The sequence below is a fragment of the Trachypithecus francoisi genome, unplaced genomic scaffold (genome assembly GCF_009764315.1).
Source record: "Trachypithecus francoisi isolate TF-2019V2 unplaced genomic scaffold, Tfra_2.0 Lachesis_group11, whole genome shotgun sequence".
Lineage (NCBI taxonomy): Eukaryota > Metazoa > Chordata > Mammalia > Primates > Cercopithecidae > Trachypithecus > Trachypithecus francoisi.
This window is the reverse complement of record NW_022681456.1, coordinates 29,025,159-29,047,091: the sequence shown is the minus strand read 5'-3', so window position 1 is coordinate 29,047,091 and position 21,933 is coordinate 29,025,159. Positions and strand designations below refer to the sequence as shown.

General features: G+C 43.6%; 1 protein-coding gene and 1 pseudogene across 2 annotated transcripts in view; both read left to right on the top strand.

Moving 5' to 3' along the window:
- Positions 1 to 21,933, top strand: part of TXNRD1 (thioredoxin reductase 1) — a 136,922-nt gene that overhangs the window by 39,239 nt on the left and 75,750 nt on the right. Inside the window, exons 2-3 of one of the 2 annotated variants that reach the window (XM_033220823.1) lie at positions 524 to 675; positions 7,164 to 7,224. In XM_033220823.1, coding sequence (XP_033076714.1) covers positions 524 to 675; positions 7,164 to 7,224 — 213 coding nt within the window. Of the gene's footprint in view, positions 1 to 523; positions 676 to 7,163; positions 7,225 to 21,933 lie in introns of those variants that run through there. The other variant, XM_033220833.1, reaches the window with a different exon arrangement.
- Positions 647 to 21,836, top strand: LOC117090748 (annotated as a pseudogene).

The window sequence follows — 21,933 nt, the reverse complement described above, 5'->3', positions numbered from 1 at the left end:
ATTTTTATTGCAATCTTGCTGCATCTTGCCTGAAGATCCTGTGTCTGCTTATCCAGGAGTTAGCCTGGGAGAAAATGTGTAAACCTTGCTTTGAGAGGTCTGCCCCTATGTCTGTAAGCAGAGTTGTGTTGGAAGGGGACATCTGTCTGACATTTGGCCTCTCTGCAGTTAAACCATGGTTGGGAATAGAGATGGCATAAAATGTGGCCTCGGTATTTCGAAACTGTTACTTATTTTCCTGCGTCCAGGGAATCTTCCGATTACGGCTTGTTACTTGGCAGGATCCCCTGAGAACATATCTTGAGTGTGATCTGAGTCAGGAATATTGAATAATTTGTCAGAGGTTCCAGTCAGATGAAAGAACTAAATCTATAATCTTCATTAGAGTCCTTCCTTCCTCAGATTCCTTATGTTGGCCTGTGGGACTGAAATGGTAATGCTTTTAGAGTGAACCTAATATTAGAAAATGCATCATCGTGTTTTCCTTTGTGATAATTACCATCCTTACTTCCACTGCTTCTAGCTAAAGATCATCACCCTGGTAAAGCTTTGCCAGAGAACCCAGCAGGATTCACCAGCACGGCCACTGCAGACCTCAGAGCCCTGCTTCAGGCCTATATAGACGGTCACTCTGTGGTCATCTTCAGTAGGTCCACATGCACACGCTGTGCTGAGGTAAGGCTTTAAACTCAAGGGGTTTAAATGGAATTGTAGCAATTTGAGAGACTTTCGAGCTCAAGTGTAAAGAATTGGATTTCACCTTTAGGAAGAGTGTATGCAGGCTGGGCGCAGTGGCTCACACCTGTAATCCCAGCACTTTGGAAGGCCAAGGCGGGTGGATCACAAGGTCAAGAGATCAAGACCATCCTGGCCAACGTGGTGAAACCCCTTCTCTACTAAAAATACAAAAATTAGCCCGACGTGGTGGCGTGCGCCTGTAGTCCCAGCTACTCGGGAGGATGAGACAGGAGAATCACTTGAACCCGGGAGCAGAGGTTGCAGTGAGCCGAGATTGTGCCACTGCACTCCAGCCTGGGCAACAGAGCGAGTCTCCGTCTCAAAAAAAAAAAAAGGAAAAGTGTATGTAGGTGTAACTTGCTTTAGAGTAATTGTAAAATGTGGTTTTGATAACAAAATACTGCTTGAATAATCTCTTTCTGAGCTTTTGGGAAGCATGAGATGTTTTCAGGTAGTCAAGTTCAGGTAAGGTTAGGGTGGGGGAGTTACTAAACCAGTTGATTTACTGTCCTTTCAGATATGTCTGTAGGGAATATTTTATAAGGAATGGTTACTTAGGGTACTACCAAATTTTGATAAATATCTCTTCATGCTGTGGTTTATTATGGGGAAAATAACTTCACAAAGAATAAACTGTTTCCTACTTGGTTCTTAATCTTAGATTATCAAAGAGAAAAGGTCAGTGGTTACAGCCATGGGGAGGATTAGTTTAGTACACCCTAATTTATTCAGGGTGGACTAAACCATTAATGAAGGTGAGAATTGAAAGGCAAACGTGATCTGTCTGGTGCTTCATAGTAAGGCTGAGGGCATTTAAATGCCACTGAAGTTTAGCTCTAGGCCTACACAATGGAGCCTTAGGTAAACGTAAGTGGCCATCTGTCCAGGTTCACTGGAAGGTTAATTTATTATTAAGTTTAATTTTCTGTCAACTTGTCTGCCCCATGACTTACTTTCCAGATCTCAAGGAGCTTGAATTCAGAAGCCTTTTTATTCTGGAAGCCTTACATAGAAATAAATGGGCTTATGGGCTTTTTGGACTCTCTTTCTCTCTCTCGTTTTGCGCATGTGTGTGTGTGCCTGTGTGTGCCTGTGCACACGCGCACTTTTTTCCCAAGTAAAGAAAAAGGAAGGTGGGCAGTGAAAACACTGAAGTAGGGAGACCCTTTCATCCTTGTCTCTCTCCTGAACACATTATGCATCGATGCCACCTTAGGCTTCATCCCAATCAATGTGATAGTGATGCCTTTCCTGTAGGACATCATATTGTGAGTAGGACTGCAAAGAGGTGGAAGACACAGGTCCCATCCCTGGGGATTTAGCTCAACTGAGAGGGCAGAACATAGGCTTAAGAAGAAAAATGATCTCAGATAACCCATGCTAAATTCTACATGATTGGACAGGCAGTAAGTGTTAGAGAATTTAGAAGAGGGCTGGGCATTAGAAAACTGCTATGTAATTCTTGTCCTCTGGGGGCTTAGTTATCTAGTTCTGCAATTCTCATCTGCTTTTGGAACCTACTGCCCCCACCCCCACACCACCTGCCACTTCCTTTTTTTTTTGAGACGGGGTCTCGCTCTGTCACCCAGGCTGGAGTGCAGTGGCCGGATCTCAGCTCACTGCAAGCTCCGCCTCCCGGGTTTACGCCATTCTCCTGCCTCAGCCTCCCGAATAGCTGGGACTACAGGCGCCCGCCACCTCACCCGGCTAGTTTTTTGTATTTTTTAGTAGAGATGAGGTTTCACCGTGTTCGCCAGGATGGTCTCGATCTCCTGACCTCGTGATCCGCCCGTCTCGGCCTCCCAAAGTGCTGGGATTACAGGCTTGAGCCACCGCGCCCGGCCCTCACTTCCTTTTTTTTTTAATCTTTAAATTGAAGGGCTTGAACTAGTTGCTTATTGAGGGTTTTGTTTTTGTTTTTGAGATAGAGTCTCACTCTGTTGCCCAGGCTGGAGTGCAATGGTGTGATCTTGGCTCACTGCAACCTTCGCCTCCTGGTTCAAGCAATTCTCCTGCCTCAGCCTCCCAAGTAGCTAGGACTACAGGTGCAGGCCACCATGCCTTGCTAATTTTGTATTTTTAGAAAAGATGGGATTTCACTATGTTGGCCAGGCTGGTCTTGAACTCCTGACCTTGTTATGATCCTCCTGCCCCGGCCTCCAAAAGTGCTGGGATTATAGGCATGAGCCACTGCGCCCAGCCTGAGGGTTTTCTTAGTTCTGAAATTATGTGCTTGTCTAGTCTTTTTCATTACCAAACAATGGTTAAGAGCCTAGACTCTAAAGTCAGAGTGTGGATCTTGGTTCTGTGATTTATCAGGCATGTGACTTTAGTTGTTTACCTGTGGTGTACAGTTTTCCCATGTGTAAAATGTGGATAATGATAGTACCTATATCATAAATTTGTTAGGAGGATTAAATTAATAAATATTTATAAAAGCCATAGAACATACTTGACACATAGTAAACACTATATCAGTGTTTGTTAAATAAAATAACTACTTGCATTTTTCCTTTTCCTATCAGGACTAACCTCGGGTGGTTAATCTTCCTTCTGTCAGTACTGAGGCTAGATTAAATGGTAATCAACAAATATCTGACTTAATGCTAAGTACAGTTAATCCTATCAGTGGATTAATAGCTACCATTTGAGTGCCATCTATGTGCCAGGCATTCAGTCGCTCTGCTTATATTTTCAAACATTATTAAAGAATTGAGAGCTGGGCACAGTGGCTTATGCCTATAATCCTAATGCTTTGGGAGGCCAAGGCAAGTGATTCATCTGAAGCCAGGAGTTTGAGACCAGTCTGGGCAACATAACAAGACTCTATTTTTATGGGAAAAAAAAAAAAGAATATATATATATATATATATATCTTGGCATGGTTTGCATGTGCCTGTAATCCTAGCTTCTCAGGAGGCTGAGGTGAGAGGATCACTTGAGCCCAGGAGTTCAAGGTTACAGTGAGCTATGATTATGGCACTGCACTCTAGCCTGGCTGACAGAGTGAGACTCTGTCTCTAAAATAAATACATATGGTCGTGGTGGCTCACACCTGTAATCCCAGCACTTTGGGAGGCTGAGACAGGCAGATCACTTGAGGCCAGGAGTTCAAGATCAGCCTAGGCAACATGGTGAAACCCTGTCTCTTCTAAAACTACAAAAATTAGCCAGTTGTGGTGGTGAATGCCTGTAATCCCAGCTACTCAAGAGGCACAGGCATGAGAATCACTTAAAACTCAGGAAGCTGAGGTGGCAGTGAGCCAAATCATGCCACTGAGCTACAGCCTGGGTAACAGAGCAACACTCTATCTATCTAAATAAATAAATAAATAAATAAATAAAAATTAAGAAATGAAATAAATAAGTAAACAGAAAATTCCAATTTTAACCCTGCCCTAGTTCTGGAATGAAGAGTTGGGCTAGCGGTCAGGATTGCTACTAGTGATAGATAATCAGTGTGCTCCTTGCAATTCCAGGTCTCTTTGACCTGTCATTTTTCTTTTCTTTTTTTAGTCCCCATTATGCCCCCGAATGTTCTTATTCTTACTGTTATCTCTGAAATCTACTAACTCCCTCATTTCCCAGCTCTCCTGCCTATCCCTGAAAATGCAAAGCCTTGCCTGTATTTCCCCAGTTTTACTGAATTAAAACTAGCCTGGGAATGAAGAACTTTTCCTATAACATTTGTGTTAGTTATTTGCATGCTTATTTAAACATACAGTTGCCCGGGCGCGGTGGCTCACACCTGTAATCCCAGCACTTTGGGAGGCCGAGGCAGGCAGATCACCTGAGGTCAGGAGACCAGCCTGACCAACATGGAGAAACCCCATGTCTACTAAAAATACAAAAATTAGCTGGGTGTGTTGGCGCAGGCCTGTAATCCCAGCTACTCGGGAGGCCGAGGCAGAATTGCTTGAACCCGGGAGGTGGAGTTTGCAGTGAGCCGAGATCGCGCCATTGCCCTCCACCCTGGGCAACAAAAGTGCAACTGTCTCAACAACAACAACAACAACAGCAACAACAACATATAGTTATCCTGGCAAATTTATTTAATGTCATTATCCAAACAATCACTGGGTATGTCAGGTCTTCTAGATAAACATCCCCTGGTTTTACCTTGTTGATTTCAGATTGTTTTCAGATTGATGCCAGTTAATTTGGAAATTAATTTTCTAGTCTTTGGCCGTGAAAGATGATTAGGTGCTTTTCCTGGTAAAGTGGTGAATTTCTTCTGAGGGTATACGACTCATATACTTAGCTGTTCACATTTATTTATTTATTTAAATTACCTTGAAGTAGAATTTTTCCAGTTTTTTTTCTTTAGTTTTTATTTAATCATCTTATTTAACAAGTGGGATATGAGTAAATCAGAGCTCTGCCTCCCGGGTTCACACCATTCTCCTGCCTCAGCCTCCTGAGTAGCTGGGACTACAGGCATCCGCCACCATGCCTGGCTAATTTTTTTATATTTTTAGTAGAGACGGGGTTTCACTATGTTAGCCAGGATGGTCTCGATCTCCTAACCTCGTGATCCACCTGCCTCAGCCTCCCAAAGTGCTGGGATTACAGGCGTGAGCCATCATGCCTGGCTGAGAAACTTTGTTTTTATATTGGTACTTGGTCTGATGAATGTGCATTTCTCTCTGGGATGAATAATGTCATTTGCATTAATTCAAGTTGGAAAGTGCCCATAAGGAAACTAACTTCTGCATAATGTAGCTTTCCACTCTTGCATAACACAGTAGTTACCGTATGTGTTTTGCATGCATCTGGCTGTGAAGAGGTTTTAAAGTGCAAAGATAATCCTCTCCACCTTTTCAGAATTGCAATATTCGTTTCTTATAGCTGTTTCAGAGTGGTGGGGGGAACTGAATTCAGATTCAGACTGGGGCTTAGGTGCCATCTAAAAGAGTTTAAGAAAAAGACTACTGGCCGGGTGTAGTGGCTCACGCCTGTAATCCCAGCACTTTGGGAGGCTGAGGTGGGCAGATCACGAAGTCAGAAGATTGAGACCATCCTGGCCAGAGATGGGGTGAAACCCCATCTCTACTAAAAATACAAAAATTGGCTGGGTGTGGTCCCACCTAATTGGTTGGCTGAGGCAGGAGAATTGCCTGGACCCGGGAGGCAGAGATTGCAGTGAGCCGAGATAGCGCCACTGCACTCCACTGGCAACAATGCAAGACTCCGTCTCAAAAAAAAATTTAAAAATAAAAAGAAGACTAATGATGTTGAATGAATGAACATATTTTCCCATTTTATCAAAATGTTGAATTTGGTCCTATGAAAATGACAGAAATCTCCCAGTGTACTTCTATACAATAGGAAGTCTACTGTTTTAGTAGTTAAGGTTAGAATGAGACTTTTTTTGTTTTTTGTTTTTCAAGAATACATTTTCCTCATTGATCATCTCTGTGAAATTCAGGCTACTCTGGCCTTTTAAATTTTATTGTATAACTGGAGGAATATGGTTCTAAACTTTCCTAACTTATTGACAGGCTGTTTGTGTCTTGTACATAAAAGTCTCTTGTGTCAGTAGTTTAAATGTTATCTAGTGGTAAAAGTAACTTTTAAATAAAATTTTGTTTTTTATCGGTATAATTTGTATAACCATGAGCATATGATTTTTTGTTTGTTTGTTTTATTTAACAGTCTCAGGCCGGGCGCGGTGGCTCAAGCCTGTAATCCCAGCACTTTGGGAGGCCGAGACGGGCGGATCACGAGGTCAGGAGATCGAGACCATCCTGGCTAACACGGTGAAACCCCGTCTCTACTAAAAAATACAAAAAACTAGCCGGGCGAGGTGGCGGGCGCCTGTGGTCCCAGCTACTCGGGAGGCTGAGGCAGGAGAATGGCGTGAACCCGGGAGGTGGAGCTTGCAGTGAGCTGAGATCCGGCCACTGCACTCCAGCCTGGGCGACACAGCGAGACTCCGTCTCAAAAAAAAAAAAAAAAAAAAAAAAAAACAGTCTCAGGGCATAATAGCTTTTTTTGTAACTGATTTATTGGTTGAAGATTATTCAGCCAAAGAAGAAATAATACTCTGACTATTGTAAGAATATATTTTTCTCAGGTTTGCCACATAATGCTTTGGAAACATTAAGTGTTCCAATGCTTTTTTAAATATGGTATTAAATCCATTTTATAATGAGGTAGACTGAGTCACTAAACATATAAAATGTAACTTATGAAGCGATACGGATGAATCATTGACAACTGACTAGAATCAACAGACTTCAAATACTCTTTTAAATATCATTACTGTCAACAGGGAGAATCTTATGGGTTACATAAAAGTGAATTGGAAAGTTTCCAAAGGTGAAGTCTGGTTGAGAAAGGAAGTAATGAAGCTGGATAAGAGATTCTCCTGTTGGTTATAACCTCATTTTTCATCTTCCTCCTTGTTTTTCAACTTCTTCCAGGTAAAGAAGTTATTTAAATCTCTGTGTGTTCCTTATTTTGTGCTTGAACTTGATCAAACAGGTAAGTTTCTGTTTAATATGTAAATCATAGCTGCTGACTGTACATTTTATTTTATTTATTCTACCTGGCTTTAATTTGTCTTCCTTGAGGTTTTTATTGTTTAGTGAGCACTTGCTAGCTCACTAGTCATTTAGACAGGGTACTCTCCTGGAGCTAATGATATTTACCTTTAGCCTTTACCTAGTTTACAGCCTTGGTATTACCCAGAGTTTCCTGTTATTGAAATTATTCTTCTTATTACTCATGAATCTAGTTACAGATACAGTATTTGCTGGTTTTATGGTAACTTTGTTTTTGCAAAATTGTCTCCTTTCTGATAAGTAATGCACATAGTATTTGAATTAAATATAAATTGAGATGCATTCAGAAATTTTGGCAGGGACATATAAAGATCAGTAAAGGTAAAAGATCCATGAAAAGTGCTACTGGGAAATCCCAGGGAGAGAAAGGTTGGTGGAGTATAACAGAAAGTTTCTTTCTAGGACCATAGTGCTCCTTTTTTGTGGGTCAGAAAATCCCAAGGGCTCACAGGCAAACATTATTAAGAATCTAATCTAGGCCTGTTGGTGACTCATGCCTCTAATCCCAACACATTGGGAGGCCAAGGTGGTAGGATCGCTTGAGGCCAGGAGTTTGAGACCAGCCTGGGCAACAGAGTGAGAGCTTGTCTCTACAAAAATAAAGAATTAAAAAATTAGCCAGGCATAGTGGCATGAGCCTGTAGTTCTAGCTACTAAGGAGGCTGAGGCAGGAAGATTGCTTGAGCCAAGGAGTTCAAGGTTACAGTGAGCTATGATTGCACCATTACACTCTAGCCTGGATTCCTGAGTGAGACCTTGTTTCAAAAAACAAAAAGAATCTCCTAGTGGCCAGCACCATCATTTCTATTAGGAAAAGTGGGCTCCTCCAGATTAGGAAGAGGAGGTAAACTTCATGCCTAGTAGCTTAAAGGAAGCAGAATCCTAGGCATTGACAGTCTCTGCTCAGTCTCCAAACGAATACGAAGATAGGGCCTGGCGTGGTGGCTCACACCTGTAATCCCAGCACTTGGGGAGGCTGTGGTGGCTGGATTCCCTGAGGTTGGGAGTTTGAGACCAGCCTAGCCAAAATGGTGAAACCCCATCTCTACTAAATAATAAAAAAAAACTAGCTGGCCGGGCGCGGTGGCTCAAGCCTGTAATCCCAGCACTTTGGGAGGCCGAGACGGGCGGATCACGAGGTCAGGAGATCGAGACCATCCTGGCTAACACGGTGAAACCCCATCTCTACTAAAAATACAAAAAACTAGCCGGGCGAGGTGGCGAGCGCCTGTAGTCCCAGCTACTCTGGAGGCTGAGGCAGGAGAATGGTGTAAACCCGGGAGGCGGAGCTTGCAGTGAGCTGAGATCCGGCCACTGCACTCCAGCCTGGGAGACAGAGCCAGACTCCGTCTCAAAAAAAAAAAAAAAAAATTAGCTGAGTGTGGTGGCGTGTGCCTGCAGTCCCAGCTACTCAGGAGGCTGAGGCAGGAGAATCGCTGGAACCCTTCTTAGCAGGAGGTTGCAGTGAGCCAAGATCACGTCACTGCACTCCAGTCTGGGTGACAGAGTGAGACTCCATCTCAGAACAACAACAACAACAACAAAAACAAACAAACAGAAAAAAACAAAGAAAGGATTCAACTAGACAGAGAAAGATATATGGCAATTGGGAGATATGAGCAATTGGCATATAAGTTTCATTTCTAGGGTCAGGAGGAATGAGGTAGTTGTGTGGCAAGACATATTACTTGATGTTTCTAAAGATAGGTTCTCTAACACAGAGAGCATCACATAATAACTACCACATATAGAGTGTTAGTTCCTGTTTTACATGGACTATGCTGGGTTAAGTATAGTCACCTATCCTCACATGAACTCAGCAAGGAAGATATTCTCTATATTTTATAAATGAGGAAATTGAATCCCAGAAAAGTCAATTAAGTTCCTTAACATTGACCTGGTGCAGTGGCTCACGCCTGTAATCCCAGCACGTTGGGAGGCTGAGGCGGGTGGATCACCTGAGGTTGGGAGTTGAAGACCAGCCTGACCAATATGGAGAAACCCCATCTCTACTAAAAATATAAAATTAGCTGGGCATGGTGGCTCATGCCTGTAATCCCAGTTACTCAGGAGGCTGAGGCAGGAGAATCGCTTGAACCCGGGAGGCAGAGGTTGTGGTGAGCCAAGATTGCGCCATTGTACTCCAGTCTGGGCAACAAGAGCGAAACTCCGTCTCAAAAAACAAACAAACAAAAAACCCAAACAACAACAACAACAACAAAAACTTCCCTAACTTCATATAAATACTGGATCTATAATTTGGACACAGGCCTGTGTAATTCTGAAGCCTATGTTATTTCCATAATACCGTGTTGTCTGTCTCCCCTACAGTGACCCTCTATTCCTTCATCAAGGAAGGCTCTTGCCCTTAAATACTCCATAATATGACAGGAAATCTCAATATATAAAATTTCTTCTGGGTCCAAAAGTAGCCTTTTATAAAAATATAAATTTTCCTGGGAAACTTAAGTCACTTGCAACTTGCTGTGAATTAGAGAAAAATAACCAAACAGAACAATAACCAAACAAGCAAATTAAGCTAATATAAGATAAAGCTAATGAACATGTCCTTCAAGGATGGGAAAGGTAAAGGAGGTAACATCAGAAGAGATGGGCAGGATGAACGCACTAAGTGCTTAGGGAGCATGATTTGTAAGGATTTACTCTCTGAATCTGGAAAACTTGCATTTTTTGGTAACAAATGGGAGATGTTTTATTTCTAAAACTGTTACTAAGTGGCTAAGGAAGTTTTAAGAGTCTGTGATTTAATACATGTATGAACTTTATTTTCAGTCCCAGAAAATAAGCATTGGATTTTGAATTGACTTTTGTCCCAGTGGTCCCCCAGTTATACTTCCCTTGCTCTTTCTTTCTTTGTTTTTGTTTTTGTTTTTGTTTTTGAGATGGAGTTTTGCTCTTGTTGCCCAGGTTGGAGGGCAATGGCACGATCTGGGCTCACCACAACCTCCACCTCTCGGGTTCAAGTGATTGTCCTTTCTCAGCCCCCCGAGTAGCTGGGATTACAGGCATGCACCACCACACCTGGCTTATTTTGTATTTTTAGTAGAGATGGAGTTTCTCCATGTTGGTCAGGCTGGTCTCGAACTCCTGACCTCAGGTGATCCATCCACCTCAGCCTCCCAAATTGCTGGGATTACAGGCATGAGCCACCACGCCTGGCCCGCTTGCTCTGTCTTAAATGTCCTCATTACTTTATCATTTTTCAGACTATTCTTATGTTTTTAAATGTGTATTGCCAGAGGGGAGGTGCAGTGACTGAGAAATCTATTAACTTTCTCCTTTTCCAACTACTTTTCTGTGTGAGACTGGATTTTTCATTTGCTTCTACCAAAACAACATATATTGCAAAAAATTAACCCAGAAGCAAATATGGGAATCTGATTGTCTTTTATTAGGACCGATGCTAAAAAAATTCAAAAAATGTGAAACGCCAGTCTTCTCACTATGTTTATTTGTGTATTTATTTTGAGACGAAGTTTCGCTCTTGTTGCCCAGGCTGGAGTGCAAAGGTGCAGTCTTAGCTCACTGCAACCTCTGCCTCCCAGGTTTAAGCGATTCTCCTGCCTCAGCCTCCCGAGTAGCTGGAATTATAGGCATGAGCCACCATGCCCGGCTAATTTTATATTTTTAGTAGAGATGGGATTTCTCCACATTGGTCAGGCTGATCTTCAACTCCCAACCTCAGGTGATCCACCGCCCTCGGCCTCACAAAGTTCTGGGATTATAGGCGTGAGACCAACCTGGCTAACATGGTGAAATCCCGTCTCTACTAAAAATACAAAAATTAGCCAGGCGTGGTGGTGGGCGCCTGTAATCCCAGCAACTCAGGAGGCTGAGGCAGGAGAATCACTTGAACGCGGGAGGCGGAGGTTGCAGTGTGCCGAGATTGTGCCATTGCACTCCAGCCTGGGCAACAAGAGCAAGACTCCGTATCAAAAAAAAAAAAACAAAAAAACAAAACCAAGTTTGATACCCCGTTCTAAGGCAAGTAGGAAGCATGAATATTAATATGGTTTTGGTTTTGTGAGATGTATTTGTCCCAAGTATAGGAGAAACACCATTCTACATGTGCAGTTGGCCCTAGCCACACAGGAGAGATGTGATCTGGTTCATGTCTTCCAGGAGCTTGCAATCATGGAGCTGGAACTGCTGATGTAGTCTCTAAGTGCTGGTTTCATGAATAAACACCTCCTTTATCTGTTTCTTCTAGGCTCCAAAAGAACCCTCCATAGGCATGATTTTTCACACCAGTGTTGGCTACGTAATCTTCCCAGGGCCTGGATCATAGTGGGTATTTAAAGAGTCAGAAGAGTAATTGGTAGACAGGAATATTTGATATAGAGTCAGATGGGTGCATTTATTCATTCAGCATATTTATTGAGTGCCTGCTGTGCACTAGGCTCTGTATACTAAGCACTGGGAATATTGTAGTATATTAGGCATGTGTGCTTCCTGTCTAAAGGAATTAGACTTGCTTGTGTGTGTGGTTTGTTTTTCTCCCCCCAGCAAATTCCTTTTATTTTCCTTTAGAACTGAGGGCCTGTGTACTGCCTAACTGGATTGGTAATGGAGTGAGTGCCCCGTGAATTCCTGTGTTTGCAGTAGTATCACCTCTCAAAGAAAATCAAGAAGAGAAGTTGTGCTACCAGGGGATCCTGTCTCTCCACCCTAACATTTTCTTCTTCCTTCTTTTGGCTGTATTTTGGCCACTCTACATAAATTAAGGTTACTATTTGAAAACAACCATCAAGGTCAACTGAGTTCTACTGAGATTAGTATTGGAGAGAGAAACTCAGCACCGGGAGGCCTGGCATTCATGTCCTGTGTGTAGGCAGTGGTAGTAGTCATACATGCTATCCTCCCTGTGCCAGAGGCTTATGCATGTTCTCCTATTTAATCTTCAGAATACCACCACACAAGTAGGTGGTGATATCACCTTCTTATGATGAGGAAATAAAAACATAGTAAAGTATTAGTATACAGGATGGCTGGCTTTCTGTGAACCTACTGGCAATTTGTGGTCCCTCCCACTGCTTCCTGAGACTATCTCATAGAACCTTTCATGACTTGCCTCACCTGTCTTATGTATAATGTTCATGGTGTCGATACCATGATAGGTGTTCCTAGATGTAATGGTGTATGTCGCACACGCATATGATGGTATGTCTGGTGGCAGAAGTTGTACAATCTGCCACCATGCCAGCTACATACACCTTTGCTATCCCTGTGGATGAGCTGCCACCCACAGGGCCTGTTGATTCACAAAGACTTGTATCTATACTTTGGGTGTCTTCCTAGGAGCTTTGATCTAAGGAACAGACAACATCAATGTAATCATCTTAATTTGGTCTGGCAGCTGCTGACATTCTATAGCTACAAATGTGGAAAACAGACATAAGATTTCAGCAGTTTGCCAACAGTATGCATCTGGATGCCATATGTCACTAGCTTGGGGGTTCAGATGTGTATTATTCATGTCTCCTGGCTGCTTATGGAGGACATGCTTTTAATGCCTTCAGCAAATGGGAGAGGAGCTATTATTTGAGTTTCTTTTTATGGCAGTGTCTCATATCTCTCTTAATCCTCACAACAGCTTTGTGTGGTTGTTGGAATTAACTGTGTTGTTGTGAGGAAGCAAATGCTCAGTATTTGAATAATTTGCTCAGTGTTGCTGTGTCAAGCCCAGGCCTGTCTGCTTCCCCAGTTGCCTCTTTGGGGATTGTTTTCCTTCAACAAATGAAAACCCCTCATGAGCAGAGGTACCCTAGCTAGTTCAGTTCTCACCACTTTGGTATTTGATACTTACTCATTCAACAGATTCGTTTTGGGCACCTATTGTATGCCAAGCACTGGCAGGAGAGAAAAGATGAGTAAGGCACAACCTCTTTCTTTAAGATCATTTTACTTGTTTGCCTCTGCCTCCCTTCCAATGTCAGTGTAATCGGGTATCTCTAAAGGCTGTAGGATAACAGAGTTGCTGGTGGATAGGTGTTTTCCAGGTGGACAAGGGTAGTGGGTAAGACATTTAAAGATGTAAACAAAAGCAACTTAGAAAGCATCATGGCTTGTTCATTTAGAGCAAACCTCGCAAGGCCTGGGGCAGAGAATGATGAGAGGTAAGAGTTGAAAAGCAAAGAGGCTTTCTCCCATAGGGAATGAGGAGACATGGGAGGTTGTTCTGTTTATTTTATGAATGAGGTTCAAAATAATCTTTAAGCATTTTGGTTTTGTCTATAAAAATGTTTATTTTTTTTAAATTTGGAGACCACAGTGTAATAAAATACAAAAAAAAAAACAATAAAACAAAAAAACATATAATTGTATTCAGAGATAGCCACTATTAATATTTTATGTCTTTTTTGTAAACTGTGTTCTGTTTTATTATTTAATATTTTACATATTATATAAGTTCTTAATTTTCTCAATGACTACAAAATAGTCCATGTATTTACTTAGCCATTCTACTATATTTGGACAAATAGTCTATTGCCAATTTTTTGCTATTGTGGAATAGTAGGTTAGAAATATTTTTCTTTGTACATGAAGTTTTTGCTGTATTTAGAATTATTTTCTTAGGATAGATTACTGGAATGGATTTATGGATCAGATTATGAACAATTCTAAGGTTCTAGAGCCCTTTAAATGGTGTGTACTAATCAATAACTTCATAAGCTCAAAGAGTTCTCCGTACTTAGTAGTAAGAAATAATTAATAGGTTTTGGGCCAGGTGCAGTGGCTCATGCCTGCAATTCCAGCGCTTTGGGAGGCTAAGGCAGGCAGATCACGAGGTCAAGAGATTGAGACCAGCCTGGATAACATGGTGAAACCCCGTTTCTACTAAAAATACAAAAATTAGCTGGGTGTGGTGGCGTGGTTTAAAAAAAAAAGTGATCTGGCTGGACAAACTGAGCCAGTCCCACATAAAATCTTTAAAAAAAAGAAAAGAATTCGGAGGCCAAGGCAGGTGGATCACGAGGTCAGGAGATCGAGACCATCCTGGCTTACACGGTGAAACCCCATCTCTACTAAAAATACAAAAAAAAATTAGCCAGGCGTGGTGGCGGGCACCTGTAGTCCCAGCTACTCGGGAGGCTGAGGCAGGAGAATGGCCTGAACCCGGGAGGTGGAGCTTGCAGTGAGCCGAGATGGTGCCCCTGCACTCCAGCCTGGACGACAGAGCGAGACTCTGTCTTGAAAAAAAAAAAAAAGAAAAGAAATAATAATAGGTTTTAAAAAATCATTATTTGCCTATTGGAGAGGTAAAAACAGATTTCTTTATCTTAATTTGCATCACTTTGATTATTAATGAGGCACAATATTTTTTCCTGTATGTTATATTTCCTATACGTGCCTTGCTGGGCTCAGGTGGTCCTCCTACCTCAGCCTTCCAAGTTGCTGGGACTATCTAAATTGTATTCACTGTGTTGTATTTCATTATCTAAATTGCCTGTTCATTTTCCTCATGTGATAATAATAATAGGGAGACCCTGGGTGCAGTGGCTTACGCCTGTAATTCCAGCACTTTGGGAGGCTAAGGTGGATGGATCACAAGGTCAGGAGATCGAGACCATCCTGGCCAATATGATAAAACCCTGTCTCTACTAAGAATACAAAAATTAGCTGGGCATAGTGACGCGTGCCTGTAGTCCTAGCTACTCGGGAGGCTGAGGCAGGAGAATCACTTGAACCCGGGAGGTGGAGGTTGCAGTGAGTTGAGATCATGCCACTGCACTCTAGCCTGGTGACAGAGCAAGACTTCATCTCAAAAAAAAAAAAATTAATAATTAATAATAATAGGAAGAAACCTCAAAACCTTTATATATAGCAATGTCTTTCTGTCTTTCCTTCTTTCTTTCTTTCTTTTTTTTTTTTTTTAATGGAGTCTTGCTCTATTGCCCAGGCTACAGTGCAGTGGTATGATCTTGGCTCACTGCAGCCTTGAACTCCTGGGCTCATGCAATCCTCCCACCTCAGCCTCCTGAGTAGATGAGAGTACAGGTATGTGTCACCATACCCAGCTAATTTTTGTATTTTTTGTAGAGATGAAGTCTCATGAACTACCGTGCCCAGCCTGCCTTTCTTTCCTTCTTTCTTTTCTTTTCTTCTTTCTTTCTTTGCCCTTTCTTTTCTCTTTCTTTCTTTTTTCTGAGACTATCTTGTAGAACCTTCCATGACCTGCCCCACCTGTCTTATGTATAATGTTCATGGTGCTGATGTCATGATAGGTGTTCCTAGGTGTGCTGGTGTCCTTCTTTTCTTTTCTTTCTTTCTTTCCTTCCTTCCTTCCTTCCTTCCTTCCTTCCTTCCTTCCTTTCTTTCCTTTCTCTCTTTCTCTCTTTCTCTTTCTTTCTTTCCTTCCTTCCTTCCTTCTTTCCTTCTTTTCTTTTCTTTCCTTTTTTTCTCTCTCTCATTTTCTTTCTTTCTTTTCCTTCCTTCCTTCCTTCCTTCCTTCCTTCCTCTCTCTTTTTACTTTTTGAGACAGAGTTCTGCTTTTGTTGCCCAGGCTGGAGTGCAATGGCATAATCTGGGCTCCCTGCAACCTCTGTCTCCTGGGTTCAAGCAATTCTCCTGCCTCAGCCTCCTGAGTAGCTGGAATTACAGGCACCCGCCACCATGCCCAGCTTATTTTTTATATTTTTAGTAGAGATAGGGTTTCATCATGTTGGCCAGGCTGGTCTCAAACTCCTGACCGCAGGTAATCCACCCACTTCGGCCTCCCAAAGTACTGAGATTATAGGTGTGAGCCACTGGACCTGGCCCCTTCCTCTCTCTTTCTGTCTCTCTCTCTCTTTCTTTATTTTACTTTTTATTTTTGTTTTTTTTGAAATGGAGTATCACTGGCCAGGCGCGGTGGCTCATGCCTGTAATCCCAGCACTTTGGGAGACTGAGGTGGGTGGATCACGAAGTCAGGAGATCGAGACCATCCTGGCTAACACGGTGAAACTCCGTCTCTACTAAAAATACAAAAAAAAAAAAAAAAAAAATAGCCGAGTGTGGTGGCAGGTGCCTGTAGTCCTAGCTACTCGGGAGGCTGAGGCAGGAGGATGGCGTGAACCCGGGAGGCAGAGCTTGAAGTGAGCTGAGATCGCATCACTGCACTCTAGTCTGGGTGACAGAGTGAGACTCCATCTCAAAAAAGAAAAAAAAAAAAAAGAAATGGAATATCACTCTGTCCCCAGGCTGGAGTACAGTGGCACAACCTCAGCTCACTGCAACCTCCGCCTCCCAGGTTCAAGCAATTATCCTGCCTCAGCCTCCTGAGTAGCTGGGACTACAGGCTGCACTACCATGCCTGGTTAATTTTTGTATTTTTAGTAGAGACAGGGTTTCACCATGTTGGCCAGGCTGGTCTCGAACTCCTGACCTCATGTGATCCACCCTCCTTGGCCTCTCAAAGTGCTGGGATTACAGTCGTGAGCCACCGCGCCTGGCCTACAGTAGAACTTCTTTCAAAACTGGAACCAATCCTCTCAAACCCTGCCACTGCTTATCAATTAAATTTATGTCATATTATAACTCTGTTGTTGTCATTTCTTTTTTTTTTTTTTTTTTGAGACGCAGTCTCACTCTTTTTGCCCAGGCACTATCTGCACTCACTGCAACCTCTGCCTCTTGGGTTCAAGTGATTGTCCTGCCTCAGCCTCCCGAGTAGCTGGGATTATAGGTGCCCGCCACCACGCCTGGCTAATTTTTGTATTTTTAGTAGGGATGGGGTTTCTCCACGTTGGCCAGGCTGGTATCAAACTCCTGAACTAAGGTGATCCGGCCCGCCTTGGCCTCCCAAAGTGCTGGGATTACAGGCGTAAGCCACCATGCCTGGCCCTTGTTGTCATTTCAACAATGTTCACAGCATCTTCATCAGGAGTAGATTCTATCTCTAGAAAATCATTATTTGTTCATCCATAAGAAGCCACTCCTCATCCATTCAAGTTTTACATGAGATTACAGTAATTCAGTCATGTCATCAACTCTATTTTTTGTGGTTTTTTTTCTTCTTTTTCTGTTTTTTTTTTTTTTTTTTGAGACAGGGTTTCACTCTGTCACCCAGGCTGTGCTGCAGTGATGCAGTCATGGCTCACTGTGGCCTCAACCTCCCGGGCTCAAAGGATCCTCCTGCCTCAGCCTCTCAAGTACTTGGGACTACAGGCACATGCCACCACACCCAGCTAATTTTTTTTTTTTTTTTGAGATGGAGTCTCAATCTGTCCCTAGGCTGGAGTACAGTGGCGCGATCTCGGCTCACAGCAACTTTTGCCTCCTGGGTTCAAGTGATTCTCCTGCCTCAACCTCCCAAGTAGCTGGGACTACAGGCGCATGCCACCATGCCCAGCTAATTTTTTTTTGTATTTTTAGTAGAGATGGAGTTTCATCGTGTTGGCGAGGATGGTCTCGATTTCCTGACCTCGTGATCCTCCCTCCTTGGCCTCCCAAAGTGCTGGGATGACAGGTGTGAGCCACCGTGCCTGGCCCACCCAGCTAATTTTAATTTTTTTTGTAGAGACAGGGTCCCACTGTGTTGCCCAGGCTAGTCTTGAATTCCTGAGCTCAAGCAATCCTCCTACCTTGGCCCCCCAAAGTGCTAGCATTTTAGATGTGCACCATCATGCCTGGCCTTCTCTTCTAATTCTCGTTCTCTTGTTATTTCCACTATTTCTTCAGTTACTTCCTCCACTGAAGTCTTGAATTCATCAAAGTCACTCATAAGGGTTGGAATCACCTTATTCCAAACTCCTGTTAATGTTGATACGTTGACTTTTTCCCGTGAATCATGAATATTCTGAATGGCATCTAGAATGGTGAATCCTTTCCAGAAGGTTTTCAGCTTACTTTGCCCAGATTCATCAGAGGAATCACTGTCTATGGCACTTATAGCCTTATAATATGCATTTCTTTTTTTTTTTTTTTTTTTTTTTTGAGACGGAGTCTGGCTCTGCCGCCCAGGCTGGAGTGCAGTGGCCGGATCTCAGCTCACTGCAAGCTCCGCCTCCCGGGTTCACGCCATTCTCCTGCCTCAGCCTCCCGAGTAGCTGGGACTACAGGCGCCCGCCACCTCGCCCGGCTAATTTTTTTGTATTTTTTAGTAGAGACGGGGTTTCACTGTGTTAGCCAGGATGGTCTCGATCTCCTGACCTCGTGATCCGCCCGTCTCGGCCTCCCAAAGTGCTGGGATTACAGGCTTGAGCCACCGCGCCCGGCCTAATATGCATTTCTTAAATAATAAGACTTGAAAGTCAAAATTACTCCTTTATCCCTGGGCTGCAGAGTGGGTTTTGTGTTAGCAGTCATGAAAACAACATTCATCTCCTTGTACGTCTCCATCAGATCTCTTGGGTGACCACATGCACTGTCAATGACCAGGAATATTTTCAAAAGTCTTTTGTTCTGAGTAATAGGTCTCAACAGTGGCTTTAAAATAAACCATGCTGTAAACAGATGTGCTGTCATTCAGGCTTTGTTGTTGCTCCATTTCTAGAGCAAGGGCAGAGTAGATTTATCATAATTCTTAAGGGTCCCTAAGATTTTCATGGTAAGTCCATTTGTCTCCTGTTTAAATCATAAGTATAGAAACACCTTAATATGGTCATTATTTGATGATAGTGAGATGGAAAATACTTTGCCATCTTAGAAAGGGCAATGACTAAATACTGGCCTAATGCATGTTTTTCCTCCTTTTGGTCAACATTGAATCCTGTCAAGCAGAGTAGGAGGTAATATAGCCTCCTTTATAGCAATATAGTCTCAGGATATTCCTGAGATTACTGAAAGATTAAATAGACCGGGCATGGTGGCTCACGCCTATAATCCCAGCATTTTGGGAGGCTGAGGCGGGCGGATCACCTGAGGTCAGGAGTTTGAGACTAGCCTGGCCAACATGTTGAAACCCTGTCTCTGCTAAAAATACAAAAAAATTAGCCAGGTGTGGTGGCACGAGCCTGTAATCTCAGCTACTCAGTTTCATGCACATCCATGTGAAGAGACCACCAAACAGGTTTTATGTGAGCAGGAAGGCTGTTTATTTCACCTGGGTGCAGGCAGGTTGAGTCTGAAAAGAGTCAGCAAAGGGTGGTAGGATTATGATTAGTTCTTTTTTTTTTTTTTTGAGACAGAGTCTCACTCTGTCGTCCAGGCTGGAGTGCAGTGGCTCGATCTCAGCTCACTGCAAGCTCCGCCTCCCAGGTTCCACCATTCTCCTGCCTCAGTCTCCCAAGTAGCTGGGACTGTGGGCACCCGCCACCACACCCGGCTAATTTTTTTGTATTTTTTAACATGTTAGCCAGGATGGTCTCGATCTCCTGACCTTGTGATCCACCCACCTCGGCCTCCCAAAGTGCTGGGATTACAGGCGTGAGCCACCACGCCTGGCCATATTATTAATTCTTATAGGTTTTGGGATAGGTGGTGGAGTTAGGAGCAATGTTTTGCAGGCAGGGGGTGGATCTCACGCAGTACATTCTCAAGGGTGGGGAGAATTACAAAGAACCTTCTTAAGGGTGGGGGAGATTACAAAGAACCTTCTTAAGGGCGGGGTGGATTACAAAGTACATTGATCAGTTAGGGTGGGGCAGAAACAAATCACAATGGTGGAATGTCATCAATTAAGTCTATTTTCACTTCTTTTGTGGATCTTCAGTTGCTTCAGGCCATCCGGATGTATATGTGCAGGTCACAGGGGATATATATGATGCCTTAACTTGGGCTCAGAGGCCTGACACTCAGGAGGCAGAGGTTGCTGTGAGCCAAGATTGAGCCAATGCACTCCAGCCTGAGCAACAGAGCGAGACTCTAGAAAGAAAGATGTATTTGGATTAACTTTAAGAAAGAGTAAATAAGCATTTAGGGCTGGGCACAGTGAGGCATGCCTGTAATCCCAGTGGCCAACCTGGTGAATCCCTGTCTCTACTAAAAATACAAAAATTAGCCGGGCATGGTGGCGAGTCCCTGTAATCCCAGCTACTTGGGAGGCTGATGTATAAGTAAAGTTTCAGTGCCGCAAAAGAAATAGCACTTGAATATAAAGTTTTCTTTTTAATTCTTAGCAAGGCAAGTTACTTCTATAGAAGGGTGTTCCCTTAGGGTTCTTATCCCTGACACATGTGGCCCCTGCTGCTGTGTCCTTCCCCTATTGGCTAGGGTTAGACTGCACAGACTAAACTAATTCCGATTGGCTCATTTAAAGAGAGTGACAGGGTGCGTGGTTTAGCGGGAAAAATTGTTATGACAGAGCAGGTAGTGAGTCAGGGTGGGGTAGGTAATCGGAATGAGTTAGGGTGGAGCAGGTAATCAGAATGAGTCTGGGTGGAGTAGGTAATCGAAAAAGGTTGATTTACGAGGAAGTTAAGTTTAAAAGAAGTAGGCAAAAGGCCCAGCACTGTGGCTCATGCCTGTAATCCAAGTACTTTGGGAGGCCTAGGCGGTTGGATCACGAGGTCAGGAGATCAAGACCATCCTGGCTAAGGTGAAACCCTGTCTCTACTAAAAATACAAAAAGTAGCTGGGCGTGGTGGCAGGCGCCTGTAGTCCCAGCTACTCGGGAGGTTGAGGCAGGAGAATGGCATGAACCCGGGAGGCGGAGCTTGCAGTGAGCTGAGATAGTGCCACTGCATTCCAGCCTGGGCGACAGAGCGAGATTCCATCTCAAAAAAGAAAGAAAAAAAAGTAGAAGGCAAGGAATTGAACATACTGACATATTGATTCTTTTGGAAAAGAAAGTTAGAACTCATATCTAACACTGAGGCAGGCCGGACGCGGTGGCTCACGCCTGTAATCCCAGGACTTTGGGAGGCCGAGGCAGGTGGATCACCTGAGGTCGGGAGTTCGAGACCAGCCTGACCAACATGGAGAAACCCTGTCTCTACTAAAAATACAAAATTAGCTGGGCGTGGTGGCACAAGCCTATAATCCCAGCTACTAGGGAGGCTGAGGCAGGAGAATTGCTTGAACCTGGGAGGCGGAGGTTGTGGTGAGCCGAGATCGTGCCATTGCACTCCAGCCTGAGCAACAAGAGTGAACTCTGCCTCAAACAAACAAACAAACAAACAAACAAACAAAAAACACTGAGGCAGGAGAATTGCTTGAACCTGGGAGGCAGAGGTTGCAGTGAGCTGAGATCATGCCATTGCACTCCAGCCTGGGCGACAAGAGCCAGACTCCCTCTCAAAAAAAAAAAAAAACATTTAAAATCCATAGATACTTTTTCGATCTCCGGCTGCCGCTGCAAGAGAAGCCGCCATGTCTGCATATCTGCAATGGGTGGTTGGCACTGCTCCAGTTTCCTGATCAAGAGGAATAAGCAGACCTACAGCACCGAGCCCAATAACTTGAAAGCCTGCAACTGCTTCCGCTACATTGGGCTTATTCACTGCAAGACTGTGGGCGTGGAGCCGGCAGCCTGCGGCAAAGGTGTGGTGGTCGTGAAGCAGAGATCCAGCCAGCAGAAGCCTGCCACCTCCTACGTGCAGACCACCATCAACAGGAATGCTCAGGCCAGGCACGGTGGCTCAGGCCTGTAATCCCAGCACTTCTGGAAGGCGGAGGCGGGCGGATCACGAGATCAGGAGTTCGAGACCAGCCTGACCAACATAGTGAAACCCCGTCTCTAATAAAAAT